Source organism: Poecile atricapillus, chromosome Z (genome assembly GCF_030490865.1).
Source record: "Poecile atricapillus isolate bPoeAtr1 chromosome Z, bPoeAtr1.hap1, whole genome shotgun sequence".
NCBI classification, from domain to species: Eukaryota; Metazoa; Chordata; class Aves; order Passeriformes; family Paridae; genus Poecile; species Poecile atricapillus.
In genome coordinates this window covers 81,013,382-81,037,689 of record NC_081289.1, presented here as the reverse complement: position 1 = coordinate 81,037,689, position 24,308 = coordinate 81,013,382, and the positions used below count along the sequence as shown (strand labels likewise).

Below are 24,308 nucleotides of genomic sequence, written 5' to 3'. Positions count from 1 at the left end.
GGCATGTATTTTTCTCCTTTATATCTTCACAAAGTAGCGTATTTTTCAGCAATATAATTTTCCCTTTGACATAAGTCACATTCTCGTGTTGCTTCCTTTTTCTCAGTCACTACAATGTTGAAACAACCCACATTTTAAAAAACAAAACAAAACAACTTATTTTTTACATAAACAGGAGCATCTTTTCAGCTAGCATACTTATAAGAGCACAATTAAGTCCTAAAAACATATTTAGGGTAAGCAGTTGTCTCAGATCTCAGGGGAAGGCCACATATGAATTGTTCACATGCTAAGAGATCAGGGCCATGCCAGTAACTGCAAGATTTTTTGGAAAAGCTGTGATGCTAGCTAAGTTTCACACAACGACCTCATCACTTGGCACTGACCTCTCCTATTAGACTACACCTTAATGTGGAAGACCAGTGCATTCCTAGTGCAGAACATGGACTTAACATTTGCAAATGTCAAGTGAGAATGAGGAGGCAGCACTGTGCAGGGTCACAGATATTGCACTGTGCCAGCTCCTCTTGGTTGTAGGTACAACACCAGTGCGAAGGGCAGGAGACCTGTTCTATCATGGTAAGAGCCATGACTCTTTGGTCCCTGACATTTTGTTTGGGCCTTACAAAACTGTGACACAAGAATATATTCCTCTTGCTCATAGTGCAGTGCCCACATGTTTAAACTACAGACATGTAATATTTATAAAACATTAAACTGAAGACCACTGTATAATAAAGTGATTTTTCTCAATAGTTTTGACTTAGTCACTGTTTTGATTAGCTGAAGCTTCAATCAACACAAGATAATGTGAAATATACAGGTTCTGAAAAGAGCATAACTATTGATAAAGCTGTTAGAACAAAATAGTGGAAATAGAAATAAATTAATCAATACAATTAAAGATATCAGAAAGATAGTGATTCTTCATGAAAGCTGTGTGGTCTGATAATCCTGAAATGAGATGCCATTAAATAATTATGAAAGCAAAAAATAAAGTGCTATGATCAGACATTATATTATAAGTATACTGGCAATAGTAATTGTACTGAAGACAGAAAAAACACAAACAGGACCTTTACTTGGATCATCCATTGCTCTGTTTCTCTGCTGAGTTAAAAAAAAATATAAAAAAAAAGAGGAGTAAGGATAATCACCCTTGAAGATGAAAGCACATTCCCCCTTCTCTCAGTGTAGAACTTACCACAGACCCTCATTGTCTATGATATATACCTCTGTTTCCAGGGATTGCAAGGAGGGAGTCCATGTGAATATCTGGCTGCCACTTGGGAAGGCTAATTACAATGAGAATTGTTTTGAAGGGTTTCTCACAGTTGTGTGGGTAGCCACAGGCTAATTCAAACATTCAGGTGCCACCTTTACATTTATTTTATTAAGGTGTGAACTCCTAAAGTGGGAGAATAGTTACTGGAAGTACTAATTTAGAAACATTTCAATACAGCTCTTATTATAGCAGTGAAACATAACTGCTGTTGGTTATGTTTGTGACCAGTTTGTATGTTTGTATGTTGGTTAGTGTTGGTAACCAGGCTAGGTTGCCATGCCCTTGGCTCAGCAATGAAGTGTTTGCATGAGGTGTGATGCACAGGTCAGTTTTCTGCTCTCAAGGTCCTTCATCCTACACACAGGACAACTGTAGTGCCATGAGAGCCCTTTTCATCTCTTTAGACTTAAAGAGCAAGTTCCCAGTGACATTTCAGAACCTGCACAGCAAGAATGGGTGAGCTAGAGAGAGAGGAGGCTTAGGCTTCTGATGATATAGAAATCTCTACCATATATTTATTTTATTTCTAAGTGGTTAGTTTTAAAACTAACAAAGAGTTGCTGAGATAGTTTTCTTCTCATTCTCCTCCCATTCTTCCAAAAGTTTGTGTGTTCTCTGAACTGTCATCCTTATTCAGCCCCCACCCCCCACCCCCAAAAAAGCAGCTGATACTTTCACAGGATGTTTGAGAATTCTTCCACGCAGTCATTCGGCTTTTTTATACCACCTGTATGAGCTGGCTCCACCAGTAAATTCAGTAAAGAAGGTCCATTAGTTGAGTGTAGTGGCAATGGGCAGCTATCATAAAGTGAAGATCTCCCTTTTTTCTGGATGAAGGTAGCAGCTGATTGGTTTCCTTCTCCTATTTGCAGTTAGTAACAGCTGTGTGCTGTGAAATGTGACAATCTTGTGACATATGAGTAAGAACTCTCAGTTACCTCTTTTTAAAATTATGTTTAGGTGAACAACAGTACAGCTTCCTAGCATTAGTTCTTTGTTGTTGGTATCTTTTTATTTTGGGTAATAAGCCATAGCCTGTTTCACTGTGTATGCAGAAAAAGAAAGAAAAAAATTAAGATGAAAGAGAGAAAAGGAAACTTTTCATTACCTTTTAACTACTATTAAGAACAAATATTATTACTCAAGAAAATAGGAAAATAAACTGAGTGAACGATGAAATACTGGGTGCAAATTTAGCAAAATTTCTATTGATTCTTTCATATATATGCATATATTTTGAAGTGACAATAATATGTGGAATAGTTTGCTCTCATGTTTATAAATATTAATTCTATATTTAAAATTCTTTTTGAGGGGCTTGGTGATCAGTCAAAATGTCATATATATATATATTTGAGATATGCATTTAATAGAAATAAGAATAAGAAATATAAGAAATAGAAATCCTTCATGAAATCCAGTGTACATATGTACATTTCTTGGAAGAAATATGACAAGTAAAAGCATAGACTTATTGGAGACCTGCAAAGAGCATTAGTATTTATTAAAACTCCTTCAAGAATTTAAAAGTTCATTTTGTATTAAAATTAACCCAGGTTCCTAAGGATCTTCTAAATTCTCAATGCATTTGGTGAGTAAAAATCACTAGAACAAATAAGAGATCAAATAAAGGACATACAAATTGTGTATCTTGTTCTTTGTTCTTCCACTTTCGTTCTTCAAACTACAGTAGAGGATTTTTCATTCACTATATATCTTTGAAATCACAAAAGAGAAAAAAGAAAAAAAAAAGAACACTTAGGAACATGACAGTTTCAAAAGTTCAAGAAATAAAAATCCTAAAATTTTCCAGTTTTTCAAGACTTTGAATTATTAAAATTATGTTCAAGTATGTTGAGACATAAGGAAAAAATTTACTCTTTTCTCCTTCATGTTACCTTAACATATGGAAAGTTTCCTGGCCTAAATTCTCAGCATAGATTTATTGTCCTGACTCAGAATATTACTAATTGCAGCCACTTTACAACCCCTGTAACACCGATGACCAAAACTCCCTTAAAGGTACAGGTGTTACTAATAGGGGATGAAAGGAGAGAAGTAAACTTTGCTCTCTGTCCTGTCCTAATTAAGCTTGTGCCCTTCTGGTATCCTTAAGATATAAAAATTTAGGATTAAAATGTTTAAGATGGTATTACATGAATTTGTAACACAATTAAAATTGTAGTTTTTCATTACTAAATGGATTTTTAAAAAATAATTTTTCCTGATAGAATCAGGAAAATCAGTGCATAGAAGTAATTCTCCAAGTTTTTTGAAAAGTTATGTTACAGGGATTAACCATGCAGTTTGTGCTTGGATGGAATTCATTCTACGGTCAATGACACTTGTGCAATGCAAAATGTGAGAGCATGCCCAAGAGGAGTATTCTGTTCTCAAAAAAGCGTTTGTCTTTACATTCTGCTATTAGTCCAAATACAAAGTCTGGCCCTGCATCTCATGACACATGCTGCTCCACTAGCTCTGTCTAGAAACAACCTCTTTTCTGCATAAAATATTTTTACTCTCACAAGTCAGTATGACAAACAATACAAGGAAAAATATTTTTTTCTGAAAACACGTTGAATTAAAAATGCATAAATTTACAAATTCTGACATACACCCTTTAAAATTTGTGCATTCACTGTTTTTATTTTCATTATTTTTATTATGCCTCACAGAATACATTTTTAATGTTTAAAAATATTCTATTCCATAAAAAAGATGGCTTTTAACCAAATAAAAATGTAAAGCCAACTTTCTCCAAAATCCATCTGGTTTTCATTTTCTTATGATCTATAATCAGGAAATCCATTCATATACAACATGTAATTTTTGTGCTTTCAGGTGGATAGCAGAATGAGATGTTCTGCATACGGTCACATCTAAATTGATAATTGTCCAGGCAGAGTGTAATTTTAAAGTATAGCATGAAAGAAGATGTAATTTGTACATTACAACTCTTATACACTTGTTTTGCCTCTGAATGTAAATGAGGCCATTCTCTCTGGTGGATTTATCTGAAGGTGGGACAGCTGCCACCGAGCAGGCCACAGCTCTCTTGAGTTAAAAGGATACAGTTTAAAGAGGTGGTTTACATGCAGGATCTCTTAACTTCAAACCACATGCATCACTGATTTCAAAATGATGGGTTTCTGTATTACTGGTTTAAGGTCTACAGTCTTACATTCCTGAATACTCATTATACCAAAAGTATAACAGTTTGGTGACTGGAAAGAGGGACTGTTATTATATGGCTCCAAAATGCTAGCAGGCATAATATGCCATGAACAGCAGAAATCTGCTGCCAAAGAAAAGATTGCAGTAGTTCTTAAAAAGAATTTGATGTTTTTAAAATATAAATGCCATCACTATTCAATATTCAAAAAATAGTTCAAACTATTTTTTACATCAGTAAAGGTCAGATAAAGGTTTTTGAAGAATAAAGCTTCATACAGAAGCACTCTTTCCCCTGATGTTTAATAGTATATAATATTAAGTAAATCTTATGTAGGAAATGGGAGTTATTTCTTGAAAGGTAATTTATTCTCCAAAAATCACAACTAGAAATTCTGTATTCAGTTTGCAAAAGATGAACTTTACGTAAAATGCAGTGTGGTTTCTGGTAGAAAGTACTGTTGTATATTCAAAATGCCCCTTCTAATTTCACCACCTGTAATAACACATAGCACGAATTAGAGCATAATAGGTAGCTCATCTATGTTGAGAACAATTGTTTGTTTTGAAAAAAAAGCCTACTGGTACAAAATGGAAAAATTTTGACAGCCCTCTGCTGAATTTGCTTGGTAAGTCTAAGATACATTTCAGTAACTCATTTTGTTTTCCTAACTGTATGATGTTACTAAGGAAAAAAACAAGATTAACTATGAAAAATATTTTAGTGCAAAATCTCCAAAGCAATTCTTAATATGGAATTTTTAGAAGTGATCTGAGTGTTCCTAAATTTTCACCATATTGCAAAGGCTTTGGAGAGATCATGATATTAAAACTCATGAGAAAAAACAAGCCAAGCCAGAGCAGATACTGAAGATACCTGGCAAATTCAGAATTCAAGCAGTTCTTGATAATTTTCCTGTGCCATAATCCTAGTGTTCAGAGTTCAGGGTCTTCTAAAGCTTGAAGTGGTGTTTTTATATTTAATAGCATTTAACAGATTTTGTTTCCATGGATTTGCTGTTTTGATGAATACAAGTGGCTAATGCACTTGAGGATTAAAAACTTGAAAATCTTAATCATGCTTGGACACACTTCATTATCATAACCAGAGGTGCAAATCACTGTAATGTACTGTCATTTTATGTCCACCTCATAGACACAATCAAATTTAGTTCCATAATCCATTTATGTTCTTTGGGGCTATAAACTCCATTTCACATTGCGGGGGGGGGGAGGGGTGAGATACTGTGGTCTTCACTGACTTCAGGTCTACAAAGGAAATTTGAAGATCGAGGGTTTCTGACCCAGAGGGCTCTGCCACACTGGCTAGTTTATCTTCTCACACAAATTCGAGGCTGTCTGTTGCAGCATTTGAACAAAAGCTGAGCCCAGAAACAAAAGCCTTCCCTAGCCTTTGTTTCTTTGGTATTTCCCCATGAAGGTTTTCTCTTTCCATATTAATTTTCATGCTATTCCCTCTCTATGACTGGGCAGTTTCTGTACCTCTCTTGAGATTGTATGGATGGAATTTCAAAGTTGCACTAAAAAGTCATTTTTCCCTGGATTTTATGTGGGTAAGAGGTGAAGGCAGGTAAATGAAATAGTGGAATAGTAGATCAGTAACCTTCTGGACACATAGATGTCAATGCAATGACAATTGACAATGCAAAGATAAGAACAGCCTTTCCTAAAAATTATGAAGGAAGCATTTGCTTGTCAGAATTGTTCCTGGGGACAGCAGAAGAGAGATGAAGATGAAAGATACGGTGGTATTTTCCAAATAAGGCTATGATATGGCTCCCATTGGCTGTAGTGTTTACAGAACCAGGTCCAAGAAGTGTAGTGAGAAAGAGCCAAAAGAATTTATGAATCCTTCTGGTCCTCCCCTTGCCTTTTGTGGAAATTACAGCCCTGATATACTCATCATTTTTTTTAAAAAGCAAAACAAAATTATGACCTGCAAAGGGCTGAGCTAGGAACTGCAAAATGTTCTGTAGATGTCAAGAAAATATGAAATAGCTTTTTTTGAGTTTTTATGCCCTTAAATTATCTGACTTTCCTGATTCTTGTAAGACAAATGTCAGACAGCTGTCTCTACCAAGGCACAGTGTATTGTGCTATATATCACAGTGCTGTAAACAAAATTGTATCACCTTGTTAATTTCCGCACATCACTGAGATGTCAGCAGCCATGAGAGAAGCATTTGAAGACCAGTTGTTACAAATATGGTACATGTTGTGTTTTCCTATAAAAATACATGACACTACCATGAGTTTTTGATCACACAATTTTAGAAGGGCTCAAAAGATGGAGTGGACTTCATCCACTTCTCTCTCTCTTTTTGTTTTTTTCCCCTCCTTTTTCACCTTAACAGGAAATGGATATGGCAACCCTCGCAACTCACCAGGTCTGCTGGTCTCACCTGGCAACTTGAACAAGAATATGCAAGCAAAATCTCCGCCTCCAATGAATTTGGGAATGAACAACCGTAAACCAGATCTCCGCGTGCTTATTCCACCTGGCAGCAAGAGTACCATGCCATCAGTGGTAATGCATTTTCAAAGATCTTTTTATTCTTATTTTTATTTTATTCTTTTTATCTCCTTCAGATAAGAATTATTTAGGAATTTCAAGTCTGGCTCAGGAAACTAAATTCTTGATTGTGTGTTTTTTCTGACTAGGGCTTGACATCAAGCTGAGGATGTAGGCTGAGCCTCTTTGATTGCTTTTTTGAAGTCTTATTTACTTCCTACCTTTTGTTTGTTGAGTTGCAAAATAGGAACTGTGTCCTAACTGTGCACAGTCTAACCTTCTGCAGTCTCTTTCCCAGTAGCCAAAAGTTTTTCCTGGGGTTCTTATAAAGGCTGAATTTAATCCTGAGTATTTCTAACCTATTATGTTTTTCTTAAATATTTAGCCTCACAGACTCTTAGCAGATGGCATATTAACAGTAATAAATTAATTTGAGCCCTATCACTGTGAGGTCCAAATTTTGTAATGATAAGAGGTAGTAAATAGACAGAGCAAGGAAAAAAAGGAGTATGAAATTTCTGTATCTCCTGCCAGGACTAGTGAAATTTAGGCTATATACTATGCTAGAAGACTGAATTCTGGGAAGGTATCATGTCCACATCTTGTAGTTTCTTTCCAAAAGTTTGTTAGTGTTTCCAAGTAAAGCTGTTTTGAGTGATTTAACATTAAAAGTGAACTCAATTTAAAAAGATTGTAAGTGATGCAGTTTTCCATTTTGTAACAAACATTATTAAAACGACTTCCAAGTTGGCTTCTTCAGCTTGATGCAAAATAAATTAATCATCAAACTAAAACTGCCCATAAATGTGTTGCTACTTCGTAGGTGAACAAGTAACAAATAGTCCTACTGAGCAATACTCAAAGTTGATCAAGACAGTGACAAGCTGTCTGCATCAAAGGATTTATTCCAAGCCCCTGAAAAATTATATTTTCCAAGAGACTCTGTGAGTGGTCAGGTACAGCAAGACAGTCTGCAAACAGTGAGACCATGGAAGAAAAAATTAATTCTTGGAGAAAGACTTGTGCTGACTGTTCCTGCAGTTGAGTCAAATACTCCATTAGAATGAGGACAAATAGATCTATGAGGTACATTTTTTTCCAATATATGCTCAGAAGGTGTTTAATTTGCTGCCCCTATGATATAAAAATATTCCCTAAGCTAAAACCTGCATCCTGGTAAATATTTATATTCACTAATTTTTAATGCTCCTTTCCTATGCAATCAGTCTGAGGATGTTGACCTGCTTCTGGTAAGTGGTAATGATGTTCAAGTTAATAACAAAGAAAAGAAAGTCAGTTCTTTTTTATGATGTAGGCAAAATGTTGGTTGAAAAAAAAAATGGAAAATACTACAATAATATCTATGTTGTGAACAAAAAAGCTCATTGCAATTTTTTAAATATAGCTATAGAAGGCCAGATACAGTTGTTGCACATATTCAAATTATGCATGTTAGAATTAAGCTTTCTTTTTGGTGGTGCATGGAGAGCATGTAAACTTATGTTGTTGAAGATGGTGCAGACTTATGATACCTTTTTTGGTGGCTCTCTAAACATTTTTTCCTGCCACTCACATGATTAGAGTTCTCTAGTGTAATTTTTACAGTGCAACACCTAGTGCCCTGGAGTTAAAGATAAGTGCGTAACTGCTGTGCAATCTAACAGCTTGAAGGGCTTTTTTATTGCATAAAAACGAAGTAGTCAGAGCTCCGTCTCCTGGTAAGAGTTCAGTGTTCAGTAGACTGGGGGGTACACCTCACTTTCAAAATCCAGCAGAGCTGGGTTCAGGAGTTTTTCATTTGCCTTTTTGTTTTGCTTTGTTTTGCTTTGTGGGTTTTATTGTTTTTTGTGGTAGTCTGGGTTTTTTTTTTTATATGAGTGAAAAGGAAAACAATGGGAATAGAGTTTATATATTTCATTAGTTTTTCACATGATCTGTTCTACCCACAATAAAAGCAGTCTTACTAGTTCAGTTACCTAGGAGATACTGATGTAATGGGTTACTATGGTGACAACTGGTCTCTTGAAAGCTTGTAAATGATAGGGTTGGCAGAGTTCATCAAAGCCACATGTTAAATGATTAATTTCTAGAAATTTGTAACAGCCTGTATTTCTCATGAGCAAAACATTCCCAGAAAGCAAATACACTCAGCTGACTTAAAACTGGTCAATAATATGTGTATTTTACTTACTTTAAAAGAATCAAAGGATAAATAACTCCCAGTCTGCTCAGTCATTGGCTACTCCAGTGGTTTCCGTAGCAACTCCTACTCTACCAGGGCAAGGGATGGGAGGATACCCATCAGCCATCTCAACAACATATGGTACTGGTAAGTATGGGTGCAGGATGCAAAGGATGGGGAAGGGAGCAAGGTGCTGACAAGTGCCTATCTCAGTATTAATGCATTAGCTAATGTTCCCTGGGAGAAACTGAAAAATTCATAGCTGTTATGCCTCTGTGCTACATTTGCTTATTCTGTACCTGTCACTAATTTCAGATGTTTCTATTTTAAAATTAGCTGATTTGCTTGAAGAAAAACTTATTTGGTAGCTTTATTTCATTTGCTTTAATTAAAAACAAAACAAAACAAACAAAAAAAAAAAAAATAAAGGAAAAAAGGAAACTTAGTTAACAGTTCTTAGTCTTCCTTGGATGTAATTTTATGCAGTTGAGTGCACTGCGCTAAAGCAGTGAGGGTAATGGGGAAAAGCAGCTTCACTATCTCCACAACAGAGTTCAGTAGCTCTGTTGGCTACCACACCTCCCTACCTGGGAGGGTGCAGAAATGAAGCCTCAAGGCATCTTTGCAGTTCCTGCTGTGTATTGCTGCTGTAAAACATGCACAAAGTGATACATAGGTCCAGCGTGCTTAGAGAACACATAGATTGCTCAGAAGCAGGCTGCCTGCTGAGTTCTGCAAGGAAGATGGTGACCAAAATGTTATATTTTTCAAGTCTTTCTGACAGTCCATTTGTAGTTATGTGGAATTTACAGGCTAAGAACGCTTTAGATCTGCCAGACCCAGTAAAGTCCCACTAGATTCCAGAATAATTATTAGTGCGTTATTTGCTCTCAAGTTAATGAGTTAAGGGAAGAGGAAGATTTACTTCTTCTGCTGCAACTTAATGTGATTGGTGTAATTAAAATTAAAAGGCTTACAAAGTGACGTGAAAATTACTATGCTAGTTGTTGTTTAATTGCTTCCTCTTTAATTCTCTGTTAATTATTGTCTTTCTGTTTTCAAATCTAGAATATTCTCTGAGTACTGCAGATATATCATCTCTCTCTGGTTTTAATACAGCCAGTGCTCTTCATCTTGGTTCTGTTACTGGCTGGCAACAGCAACACCTACATAACATGCCACCATCTGCCCTCAGTCAATTGGGGTAAGCAGTGTTTTCTTTATTTTACTGTCCTCTGGTGACTTCAGTCTCCCCAGTAATTCCAAATGTGAAATATGTCAAAATAACATACCAGAACTTATTTAAAAACTAAATGTAAAAACTAGATTTTGCAAAACTGGAACAATGTAATTCATGGATAGTTTGCTAAGGAGCTGCAAAGAGATAGTCTGTGTTCGTGACATTTTCTCAGTAGTGTACTGTTTATGTTTTTTTCTTTTATTTCTTTAGATAAAATTTTATTTCACTACGAAAACCAAACACCTATATGTACTGATGCCATATTTACTATTTATGCTTTTAATTTCCAGTTACTGTTGCACAAACATTTACAGTAAACTAGATTTTTTTAAACTATTTTAATAAAGTGAGACATAATTAATTGACCTGAGATTAAGATTTAACCTTATATAATAATCACAAACTTCCCTCTGCTTAACTCTGAAATTCAAGTTTCGTTTATTTGGAGATGATTTCTGTGAGAAAATAGCATGATTAAGCCAAAGGACTGTCAGCTCACAAAACTCATTGCGATGTGCCTGTGCCGAGGAGCACAGGTATTCCTGCCCTCTAGTGGCGGCTAATTTTACAATATTTATTCAAGTTCGGAGAAGCAGCGCTCAAGCATCTCAGGACCTCTGTAAGTGTGAAAATTCACACAGAGGAATCACCTGAATAAGTAACTTCTCGGCTCATTTAAGTGAACAGGTGAATGATTTCCAAATATTATGATATCTGCAATTTCTATTGAGTAAGACCCTAGGCATGCACTAGTGTGACACAGTAGCCTAATGTATGGTTTTAGACATGCTGGAATTTTAAAAGGTTATAAAAGGTATATATAAAGATTATCTTCTACTATAAAAATAGAAGCTAAAAACAGCAGAAATGTATTTATGAGGAAAAAATTTAATTCATATACATTTTAAAGGAAAACTTTTTTTTCAGAAAAAAGTCTTCCACATATACATTTTTTTTCAAGATTGTTGCCATAGTGTGGAATGATTTAATACTCTAAACATGGCTTTAATGTCAAAATTCGCCTTCTACTTTATCTGACCATTTTTTGTAACTTATTTTAATGTCTTTACCATGCTGATAACTTGAGGTTTTAAGGAAAGCTATACAAATGTTTCAAAGGAAACATTTCCTTTGAAAATGGAAAATTTTCACATTTTTTAAACCTCATTTCCTGTATAAGTAAGTATATATAGGTACAAATGTCATAAAAATATACAGCTGAAATACTTGTGCTAGAATAAAAGTAGTGTTACTATCTTTCTCTAACCCTTTTCTTTTTGGGTTTGCAATATTTCTAGGGCAGCATTTAGACTTGCTGTACAAGTCATAAATTCTCAAATAAACTGAAAGCTCACATGTTAGGTATCACTGTATAAACAATTGGTACCATACCAAGGAATGTAATAAGGCTATTTGGTTATCAAAAAAAAAAGTATAAATTAACTCCTAAACTAACTACATGCCTTTTCAGATATGTCACACATTGTGATCTGTTTCTGATTCACATCGCAGAATGTCAAAGTGTAATGGCTGTGGCTGTGGAATATATTCTGAGTTGCTACTCTTATTATTATTATTACTATCATTATTATTATTATTCTTTCAGTGATTTGTAAGTGAATTCAGCTATGAAAGCTGCTTCACAGACAGTTCTGGAGAAATCTTCTATCACTGCAGAAAATCATAAGCCTTTATTTTGCTCACTGAGTTCTACATGCAAGAGCATCTGTTTTAACTTTTGGATTATTTGAAAAACTTGAAATTCTGTAGAGCACATTCAGTCCATGTCAACCTGACCTAGAATTTGCAAAAATATTTTAAAAATGAAACAAAATTACAGCCATCCTCACATACTTGAGAAAACACATCTAGAAAGGTTTTGACAACATAAATCTCTCTGCTTAGTGAGGCAGTATACTGAAAAGATTTGGCAGCTGTGAGATGTTTGTTGTTAGCAGTAGGCTATAAAAACCTGTGAGAAAACAGTTAATGGAAGAGGTGTTCCAGCTCTCCTTCAGGTTTTGCTTTCCACCAAAATCTAAAGGTAAAAATCAGCTCTGCCTCCTTAATGCATGACAAGAATGTGATTAGTAGTAGAGTAAGATAGGGTTAGATGCAGTATCTTGCTCTAGATAAATCCTCAGCAATTTCAGTAGCACTGTCAGAACCATCTTGGAGGTAATTGGAGATCTCTGCAACCAAGCTACTAGTTCTTCAAGTTGACTGTGTAATTAGGAGCCACACTAGTGCTGGTGGACTAGAGGGCAAATACCTGAGGGCATGGGGGTAGTTCACTTTCCCTGTATGTGCAGCTTTTGGCCTTCTCACAAGCCTGGTGAACAGCACAACAATGTAGAGAGCCTGTTTAGATATGACTGGGACATTGAAACAAGCCAGACTTTTCAACATTTTGGGTTAAAAACCAGAATAGCATTTTCATAATCTTTTAACTGCATCTACACTTGGAAAAAATACATACACAAAGTGTACTGAAAATCAGTCCATCCCAAAGCTTTGGGATTTGGCCTGAATAGTACATCAGTGTCTCTTACTGCTTACTTAACATGTACCAAAGAGATTACCAGAAGTTAACTGCTGATAACCAGAAGGGAAGTTCTTTCCAAACTTTGTAATAAATTATCAAGCATTTTTATGCACAAATCCATAGTATGGAATATGCTCTCTTGCACCCACATTTCCTAGCCTAAGAGACAATCTTTTCGTCTAAAAGTAGCATCCATGGGTCAAGATTTTGCTTTCCTAAAATACGAGTGCATGGAGAGAAGCAGTGTTTAATCTGAAGTTGCTTCAGTATAGATAATTATTTATGTAAGAGAAGTTTCTCCAAACCTCTACCCACATGAATAAAAAGTCCAAATTCATAGTGTTGACTTGTTCTGTGACCCTTATATAGCAAGATTATTACTTAGGCACAATTATTTTTTATTAGATAATAGCTATAGCTAGACATAAGAAAACATTATCCATTGAACTATTTTTACTGAAAAATTTGAAAATGGTTACATCACACTAAATTCATTTTCTTGCTTTGAATAAAAACCTTATGTATTTCAGATTGAGCCTTTTTTATTATGCCACTATTATAAATAAGATGTTCTAGTCACTGTTTCATGCTAGTTTTTTTTAATTCCAGTTTAAAAAGTGTAAACCTTTATATGTGAGAGCTAAACAAAATGTCTTGACACAGAAATTCTAATCCTGCTTTTACATTGATCAGAAAAATCTTAAAAAATAAACAAAACCAACTAAAAACCACTTAGCTTTTACCTAAAAAAAAATAGAGAGGAGAGCAGAAGTTGAATTGCTAGTAAGTCAAAAATGTCTCCTCTTAGATACAAATTAGCACATAACTAAAGTTACATAAATAAATTCAGCCATGAATTTTCAATGGTCCTTTACATGTATTTATGGGTGAAAATTATATAAAATGACGATGTAAACAGATTTAGAGAAGTGAGAGTGGGTGTAAAAGTAAAGGTACATGAGGCTCCCTTCCTTTAATAGACCACTTTCTCACTCTACAAAAATCTACACGGTCCATGTTCATGTCCTCACTCATCACTTCCTCAGACCTGCACTTCTACCAGTGTATGCTGAGCTTCAGTACCATTGGGAGATTTGGATAGAAGGAGATGCACACCGAGGTGCCATCACCCCAAGCTCGTGGCACCCTGCCTTGCTCCCCACTTCTCATACAACAGAGCTGTGTAGATGTTCCCCACAGAAACCAGATAGGAACCAGAATTTCTCCATGTGGCCAACATAATCTGAATAAACATCAAATTTTAACTACACTGCCCTCAGGAGGGACAGATGTGCCAAGTTAAAACATTCATTTTCTTCATCGTGCACATAATAAGAAATGCTTTCATACAATATGTGTAACAAGGTAATGATGTCTGCATAAGTGAACTGCCCAGCATGTATTGAGTGTACAAAACTGGACACAAACCTCTGAATCATTTTCTTTAGTTTTTCAGTAGTTTTTCCATAACCAAAACCTGTTTGTTTAACAGGGAATCTAGTGAAGGCTTCACATGTTTACAATAGGGCATAAATAATAAAGTGCATAATAAGTGTAAACAGCTGTTTCTATACTCACACATACCCCTATAGGAAATTAAATCACTTTGCACAAGACAGAATTTTCTTTTCTTATGGGTGCACCTTTCATTCTAAATAGAGGTTAATCCTCTGTTTAGAATACAGATTTAAGGGCTGCATCTAAGTACCTATTATTTCACCATTCACATGTATGCATAACAGTGTTTCCCATGCAGTTGACCATTTTAGCTTAGATGGGCTTCTCATAAAAATGTTTCAGAAAATGTTAATGAAATATTGCAAATTATAACCAAATAAAAATATATTAAATTTCAGAAATACTTTCATCAGCAAAAGACTATATTTAGAAAGAAAAAAAAATAATCAAAATAAGTGCTACCATTTATTTATACTGTTTCAATATTGTTTTAAACCTCAAAAATTCAGTACTGACCTGCCAAAATGATTTCTTATAATTTTTTTAATGTACAAAAAAAAAAAAAAAAAAAAAAGAGGGTGGGGGGTCAAAATTCAAATCAACTTGAAGCATTTATAAAACTTCCACTAATTTTTGTGCCAGGTGATTATGTAATACTGCTGCTGATTCACTAGGTATCTGTAGAAAAGTCTATAGAGATGTGTTCTCATAGTCACTTCTGAGGGACTATTAAAAAGGAAATATTCCAGTAAAGAAATGCTAGCTGTGTATCATTAAAACACAGTTTATCCCTCTAGATTTGCTCCTTTGGGTGCTGTCACACAGTAAATGCCAGTATGTCCCATGTGAAAAAATTTGACTGAATATGGTTATTTTTGTCTATTTTTATCTTTTTTAATTATCCCCAGCTTCGCAAAGTAGCATGTCATTTGTTCAAATCAAGCACTTCTAAATCAAATCCCCAGGCTCCACCATCCTTTATTACAGAACTTTCAGGTTTATTAATAAACTTGGCATGTAAAATCATATGAAATCTTATACTAAACTGACAAACTGCTTACCCTGGTGAAGTCCTAGGATCTCCTAAGCAACAGAAAAATTAAGTCACTGGAAAACAAAAAAAAAAAAACAAAACAAAAAAAAAAAAAAAAACCAAAAACAAAAACAAAAAAAACCACAAAAAAAAAAAAAAAAAGACAGAAATGTATATTTGATTCTCTTTGGACTGTTTTTAAAAAGTTTTCAGGAAGAGTGGAATATTTTACTTAACTGGAATGGCAAAGCTTTGTACTTACAATTTCTTATATGTATTAATTCAATATTTACAGAAGCAGTACAAAGAAAATATCCTCTTAAAAAAAAAGAAAAAGGTTACATTTTTTGCTGTGAAGGCAATTACTCATGAACACTGTAACTTAGGAAAGTGCTCATTGCAGATTTGACAAATTTGTCTGTATAGGAATGAAGGGTTGATGAAAAAATTGGAGGTAGAATATCCTGTTTTCTTTGTTTTCTAACAAGATCCATTCATTATTAAACACTGCAGCAATTCCTGATGAAAGCAAATGATATCACTCAATACTGAAGCCATGTATTTTTATTTTAAATCTGTCAGAAGAAAAAAAATCTCATCAAAGTAGTAGTAAATGTTGTTTAAGTAATACTTAGTCCTCAGTTGATGAGACACTAGAGGAAGTAGAGTATTTCAGTAAAAGTCTACACCTAAACTTATCTGTGTCTTCTACATTCTTAGAAATTCCTTCCAAATCCCAATATTACAACTTCTTGCATTAAAAATGCCTGCATATCTCTTTAGGTTTAAAATTTTGTGAAGTCAATTGTTCTGGTGCCCCTACTGCCTTCCTACCCCTGTATAAATAAATATTTATGAATAGAAACCTTGAAATTCTATTTCTAGTGCAAGACACTAATTTCAACTTAGCAAATGGTCCCTGAAATGGAACATAATGGAAACTGCATGTTGAGAATTCTATTTTAATAACGAAAAGTCAGGTTTTGCCAGGAGGTGGTGCTTTTGTACAAAATGTTGTGCAGATAAAAGTAATCTCATTTCTCCCACAGAGATAAAGTGTGTTCTCAGTATTCACTCTCCTCTCTGCCTTTATCATCTTTCCTCTGCCACTATCTGCCAAAAAAATGCAGAAAAAAAGGGGGGGAAAAAAAAAAAAGCTTAGAATACTTACATAGCTTACCTTTGAAAAAGTTTCAACATAGCAGTCTGTCTGCTAGTAGCATCCTTTGAGCTTGGCTTTCCTATGGGCAAACAGTGTAGTCCTCTCTCATCTTCTGCTATATCTCAGGCTCCCTTTCATGGTTTATCCAAATGCATTCTGGATTGAATTATGGATTCACAGATTTAAACCCTAAAATCATAGCCTGACTGTGCTATTTTGTTGATGTCAATGTTAGGACCAGTAATATCAACTCTATTCTGAAAAGTATAAAAATTACCAGACCAGATTTTTTTGTTTCTGTTTTGCATCTGAAGTCACATGTCAGAACAAACTACAATAAAAATAGTTGGGTGCATTCAAATTAATTGGATTAAACCCAGCAGAAAGTCTATGCTTCCCATCTCAGCTGATGCATACACACACACAAGTATTAGTTATACAGAAACCTGCAGGTGACTGCAACAATGCAAAGGCTCACCTTCCCAAATTTATGATCGCATTTGATTTTAAAAAAAGGAGAGAGAGAGGCTGAAAGCGAGACCTCTCTCCAAACTGAAGGCTTGTCCCCCTAAGGCTGACCACACCTGTTGTGGTGCTGTCATTCCCCAGAATTCATGAATTCTGCTCAGACAACAGTTCCCATGATCTCTGCATGAGCTGATCCTGTGCGAGCCTTTACACTGGTGTTTTGTGTGAGTGTTTGTGCATATCTGGGGGCTCCATGCCTCCTCCGTCTGTAACTGGGTTTCCTTTCCTCCTACAGAGCTTGCACTAGCACTCATTTATCTCAGAGTACAAATCTCTCCCTGCCTTCTACTCAAAGCCTCAACATCAAGTCAGAACCTGTTTCTCCTCCTAGAGACCGTACCACCACACCATCGAGATACCAACAGCACACGCGCCATGAGGCGGGGAGATCTCCTGTTGACAGTTTGAGCAGCTGTAGCAGTTCCTACGATGGAAGTGACCGAGAAGATCACCGGAATGAATTCCACTCCCCCATTGGACTCACCAGACCTTCGCCGGACGAAAGGGAAAGCCCCTCTGTCAAGCGCATGCGGCTCTCTGAAGGATGGGCGACATGATAACATTATTACCTATTAGTTGGGATTTTTTTTTTCTTGCAGTGTGTGTGTGCTATACCTTAACGGGAGGGGGGAGGGGGGAAGGGTCGATATGCATTATATGTGATGTGTGTGAAAAAAAAGTCAGGTACTCTGTTTTGTAAAAGTACTTTTAACTTGCCTCAGTGATGCAGTATAAGGATAAACAGAAATGCTGAGATAAGCTTAGCACTTGAGTTGTACAACAGAACACTTGTACAAAATAGATTTTAAGGCTAACTTCTTTTCACTGTTGTGCTCCCTTGCAAAATGTATGTTACAATAGATAGTGTCATGTTGCAGGTTCAACGTTATTTACATGTAAATAGACAAAATGAAAACATTTGCCAGAAATGGCAGATCTTTACTGAGAGAGAAAGCAGCTGTTATGCAACATATAGAAAATGTACAGATGTTTTGACAGACCCAGCAGTTGGGTGGCCTGAATTGATGCTAGAAAGACTGGATCACCCAACATACTGAAAATGCTCACAAACATGCAGGCATTTTGATAGAGTATGGCACTCAGTTAAAAAGGATCAAACCGTTTCAAGAGGACCATACTTTTAGAAATGTTGAGTTCGAGGGCTGACATATTTAATTTTAAAAATTCTGGGTCTGCATCACTTATTAAATAAAAAAGTATAAAAATATGTACATTACATTTTGCTTATTTTCATATTAAAAAGTAAGACAGAGTTTGCAAAGCATTTGTGGCTTTTGTAGTTTCCTTAAGCCAAAATGTGTTCTTTTTTCCTTGATAGCTTTGCTAATCTTTTAAGCAGTCCTGAAGAAACAAACAAAAAGGACATTTTGTATAGAAAGCACTACCCTAAGCCTTGAGGAACTCCATGCTTTGCTAACCAAGATAACTGTTTTCTCTTTGCAGAAGTTTTGTTTTTGAAATGTGTATTTCTAATTATATAAAATATTAAGAATCTTTTAAAAAAAAAATCTGTGAAATTAACATGCTTGTGTATAGCTTTCTAATATATATAATAACGATGGTAATAGCAAAAGTTTTTGTTCTCTTGATAGTGGGGAATTATATTTGTGCAGTTGCACATTTAACTATTTTCTTTTGGTTTTCTTTTACTGGGTATACATTTTACAGATCCAAGTCAGCTGTTGAAAGACTGATCTGTAAACAATTAGACTTTACCCATGGTGTAACAACTTAAATCATTTTAATACAGCATTTTACAATCAGTTGGGTGAACTGCCATCCATTGTATATACTGATTAGTTCTTTCATGCTGTTTTGTGCATTGTAACAAGTTAAGGGCCCTTCTATTACTTAACGTCCTGCGTATCTTGTAGTTTTCCATGGGTTAAATGACAAAGTGGCGTAACTTGGCCCTTTCTCAAGAATGAAGCTGGTATTCTGCCTGTCAGAATTGAATGTGCAGCTCTAACGGCTGTCAGCTATGTGAGTGCAGGTAAATATGTGCCGAAGCAGCAGCAGGAGGCAAAGGGAGGGACTGGCACACAAGTGCCTGCTGTATAGATTCCTCCCCTCTCTCACAGACATAAAGCTCTTAAAGAGGTCATCAGTTAAAGGGCAGTTCAAAATCAGTTGATTTTACATGGCCAAAATTGGCCGTCTGGTCCTTGGTTCTCATGGACCTCTGCAGTCACATCATATCACAGTGGGCACGTTGTTGAGCAACGCTCCCTGTGTGTTTACACCAGAGCAGGACTTGCTTCAGCACACAGTATCCACATTTTCCCCAGCCTCATATTGTTCCTTTGACTAAGATAGCTTGACCAGAGGGAATGTGTCATTTTCTTCAAGTCCCTCTCTGTCCCTCTTGTATGTTAGGAAAAAATGGTATATTCAAGTGTTTCAGTTTAATCTTTCTGTTGGAGGGAAAAAGTGCTTAAGCAAAACGTTAGTGCCATAGTAAAACTGTAATATTTCTCCTTTTTTCAAGAGTCCTTCTAGGTCTCAACTACATATATTGACATTATGATGAAGAATGTAGCTGCAACAGTGAAACGTCAACACAAAGTACTTTGAAGTGAAATCCACAGTCTTTTTTCCACCTACACATGCAGTTGCTGTGCACTGCTCAATGACGGAGTGTACCTCTCTGTAGTAAAGGATGGTGATCAGACTACAGTGTGCATTAGGACACAGGCTCTTCACTTGCCATGACTTTATAGAAGCCTGCCTTACAGGCACTTTCAGCTGTGCAGGGGCTAGTACATAATCTGGAAACTCTTTAAGCAGAATACTGTGCTACTCATGCATCCATCTCATCTCGTGTAGCAAACTGCAGGGTAAACAAAGATACGCATGTTTTTTTAAAAAAAAAAAAATTGATTAATTTTAAAAACTTTAAAAAAAAAAAAAAAAGGTAAAATGGGGCCCATAATTAACTTTAAAACACAAAAAAACCTGTGTTTCAAACCACTTTCTTCACCCTCAGATTAACCTGTACTCATATTCTCTTCTGAGAATTTTAAACTTTAGCGTGTCAAAAATATGCAAACGTATCACAAATATACCTTGTCATTTCAAGAAAAAATATGATTTTATTGGTATCATAGTAGAAACTTCTCAGTGGGGAAGGGGATTTGGTCTATTGATATATTAAGAATAGCCATATTAATAGTTTACCTTGCGATTTGCCTCAGCAACACATGAAAAAAAAATGAAAGATATCATTTAATGAAGATGCAGTGTAATATATTACTGCAAGTAACTAAGCAGAAATTAGCGTGAAAAGTATTGCCTGGGCAATTTATATTAATTCTGACGGTGATTTTTTTGTATAAACATGAGTAGAACAGAATCACATGAAAATAAATGCCAGTCAGCCCTCTTGTTCCTGCTGCAGAGGGCAACTAACTTATACTGGCAAAATTGTGGGGGATAATGCATATTTGCAAACTGATCTAATGATAAGAAGCACAACTTTGATTGTGAAGTCACTTTCTGTAAACTATAACTGTCTACCTTTCTTGTTCCTTTATCTGTATCTTACCATTTATTGTATTTGCAAAAGCTAATTTGGGTTTATTGTGTGATTCCTTTGTATTTAAGGAGTTTGGGGCAGAGCCCTGAAAGAGTATTAACATTTACTTTACCTTAACCCATGCTATATGATGTTTTAGGCAACATTCTTAATTGTAAGTTCAAACACCTGAAGTGGCATTCTAGACACCTGCAAATATTGTTATAGCTAAGCTAATCTCTACTAAAAGGTGTTGTCAGTTAGTGTTTAATTGCTGGTGACAATTATATGATATACCCTATCTGCACAACATATATATTGTATGCATTGAGCCATTCACAGTAAAGCTTTGGTCATTTCAGTGTCTCTCAAAAGTTGTGTTTTATAACAAAATGGCTTATATTTTTCCCAGAAGAGGAATTTAGCAGTTTTTAATGACTTATGTAAAAATTAGCTGTTGTCCTCAGATCTTTTTCAGGTAAAGCTAGCATAAGAATAGAACTCATAGGCTGTTTTCAAGGACGTCAACCCCTTTGTATTGTATTTGCAATCCTATATACCGACTTTTATCTGTAGTCTAACAGCTGTTTTGTTTTCCTTCTTCCTTCACCTTGAAGGTAAATGCTTTGTAATTTTTTAAAAGCCACTTGAAACCTCAATAAAGGCTGTTGCCTAAACATGGCATACTTCATCTGTTCCTGTTTGTGCCATCTGCTGTGATGTCGTCAGTTATATGGCATTAATTTCCTGCCACTACAGGTCTCTTGAAGGACTGATGGAACATTGGTGTCTGTTAGAATGCTTCAGACTGTAGATGTAATAAAAGGCTTTTGTTAATATATTTTAACCAAAGATGTGGAGCAATCCAAGCTTTGAGCCACAGACTTTCTGCATCAAAAGTATCCATTTGATTATTTTCATAATCATGTGTTGCATTTCTACCTTCCCTTCTCATACCTCAGACTGATCCATACCTCAGTTTGATTCAAAAAAAGGTCAGTTAAGAAAGTAATTTTTAAAAAAAATTAAAAATTAAAAATGCAGTATTAAAGTCTTGTGTATTTAATATCAGACCTGGGTTACAGCAGGCATTACACTTGGATTGCTTCAGATGGTTTGTTGTATCCTTTTTTTCTTTTTTTTTTCTCTTTCATGGGGATTTGCTTCCATAAAACAATGGTGATAACAAAATAGCTTGTAAATGGGAGCATACAAGCATTTGCAACAAATATTAAAGTAGAGGCTCACAGCGGCATAAGCTGGACTTTGTCGCCACTAGATGACAAGATGTTATAACTAAGTTAAACCACATCTGTGTATCTCAAGGGACTTAATTCAGCTGTCTGTAGTGAACAAAAATGGGAAAATTTCAAAAGATTCTCCTGCTGGAAATAAGGTATAATTTGTATTTTGCAGACAAATCAGTAAAGTTACTGGCTTTCTTAGTGATATGGTGTCTGTTGTGCATTTTTTTATTAATTTAAATAGTGTTCAGTTTTCACTGTTTCACAATGTAACATGTGAAAAAATGAGCATTTTAACTACCAGCAGCTGCCTAAAGGTCCCTTACCGATTATTTGTGCTTGCTTTGAAAGCTAAGCAATATTTTCTGGCACACTTCACCCACCAGGAAAGAGATACATATCTCTCAGTCAAGTCAGGGAAAGTCCACCACTGCTCTGGAGTCAGTGTAATTTGGAATGAATCTGAATCTGTCCCTAGCAGAGAAGCTAGGTGAAATAATGCTGGGCTCTCAGATGCTTAGTTACTGACAGGGAATCTAAACTCCCATATATACGTGTCCTGTGAATTATACTCATGGGAACAACCCATGGGTAACCCTACAAAACCCTACAAAAAATGCACATCCTGTGTAAAATCATGTATCATTGGACCTGTGCTCTGTCTATATTATCTAACAAAAATGCATAAGGACTGTGTCGGAATGAATCTATTCACCTTTCTATACTTTTTTCTCAGAATGTTTGGTCGTTTGTTTGTTTGTTTATTGGGAGTTACAGGGGGGTTTCCAACTAATATTTATAGTTTTAGAGTTTGAGAATAAAAGAATCGCTTTATTTCAAAAAGATGTGGTTTTACACCAGAAGCAGACGACCTATTAAGAAGTTAAGGTGCTTGGTGAATGTAACAGTTTCAAAAATATCTTTACAAAGCCTGGTTTATAAACAGGTTTATGAAAGAAAAGAGCTGTGCTGTGCTGCTCCTTTTCATGACAACTTCTTTCCAGAGAAATATTGCTAGTATTGTAGTGTTGGATGCAGCCTAGCAATGAGATGCTAAAACTAGGATTAAATGTCATTGATTTTACTACAGAATATATTTTGTATATGTAAATAGCTTTTTGTCATCACTGATGAACAAAATATTTCTGAAAATGCAGAAATCTTAGAAGATTTATCTGGGAGTCCTCTATCTTGCAGTCATCTATGTGATTAATACTGATAATACTATACCTGCATTGGAAAAGAAATTACTTAGAAAATAGAGTTTGTTATATACTTTTCCTGTTATTTCTTTCTCTGGAAAAAATACAAGCATGATCATACTGATTACTTTGCTTTGAATTCTATGAATTATATTTATAAACAATTTTTTATATTATGTTTTGGTGGGATCGGGAGGCTTAACAATTCTTTAAATAAGCTTTTTCACTTTAGGTTCACATATGTCATCCTAAAAAGCAATTGTGAGGTGTACAGTCTGAGGTAATAACTAAGTCACATACCTTTTCCATCCAGAGTATTTGCTTTCCCTGCAAATCGCTTTCTTCTTTTCTTTAGCAAAGATCAACATAACATCTTTGTAGAACTGGGAAACTATGCTGAGATGGTGCATATGTCACATTAAGACCAGCAACCAGCAACGCTACTCATTCATACCTAACACTTTCTCAAACACAATGCCTACATTTCCAGAGGTAAAATACTGGGAGTGAGAGAATCCAAGGAACAGTAAGGAAGAATGATTTTAAAACAATCAGTTCATCGAGTCTATAAGCAGCAAAAATATGTTGTTCATCTCTATTGAGAGACATAGCCTATGCATCCTTAATTTGGTGGAAATTTACCAATGCAGCAAGGTTTTACCTGTTCCATCTAAACTGATATATGAAACTCCAGTTTTCTGGAGTCCCTGATTTTGGGAAATTCAGACTGCTTAGTCATAGGGCTACATTTTTTATATTCATGTATTGTACTTAATGTTTTGCACTCATTATTCAGAGCACCTGCAAAAGGTAAATCTATTCTGCATTCTCTGCAGTCCATTTAGACACATCCAAGATAACTCTGTGTGAGCAGATGTTTTGGTTAACAGTAGTCTTTCTACTGCTGGTATTTCTTCCTCCTCTTCCAGCAGATATTGTAAAATGCTTTGATTCCATTCTGCATCCCCTTGATTGCTAAAGACATTTGAAGGCTAACATGAGAATACTTGTGTGAATGCTGAATTTGAACTGAGTTCATTGCTTCTGAAAGGTGCAAATTGTGCTGTTCTAACTGTTGTCTTCTCTATCCTCTTCTTTGTACTCTGTCTGTGGTTCATTCATATTCTGCCCGAAGATTTCTGCTTCAAGTATCTCTCTGTATTTATCTGGACAATGATCCATAAGTT

The 24,308-nt window shown here is 35.5% G+C and overlaps 1 protein-coding gene across 9 annotated transcripts in view; it reads left to right on the top strand.

The window, feature by feature from the left end:
• Window positions 1–22,124, top strand: part of MEF2C (myocyte enhancer factor 2C) — a 134,037-nt gene extending 111,913 nt beyond the window's left edge. For 7 of the 9 annotated variants that reach the window (XM_058864446.1, XM_058864443.1, XM_058864451.1 and 4 more), the window contains 4 exons: window positions 6,835–7,007; window positions 9,192–9,321; window positions 10,243–10,378; window positions 17,376–22,124. In XM_058864446.1, coding sequence (XP_058720429.1) covers window positions 6,835–7,007; window positions 9,192–9,321; window positions 10,243–10,378; window positions 17,376–17,697 — 761 coding nt within the window. In that variant the 3' untranslated portion in view covers window positions 17,698–22,124. The remainder of the gene's footprint in view (window positions 1–6,834; window positions 7,008–9,191; window positions 9,322–10,242; window positions 10,379–17,375) is intronic. The other 2 variants (XM_058864449.1, XM_058864450.1) reach the window with 1 other exon arrangement.
• The last annotated feature ends 2,184 nt before the right edge of the window (window positions 22,125–24,308 follow it).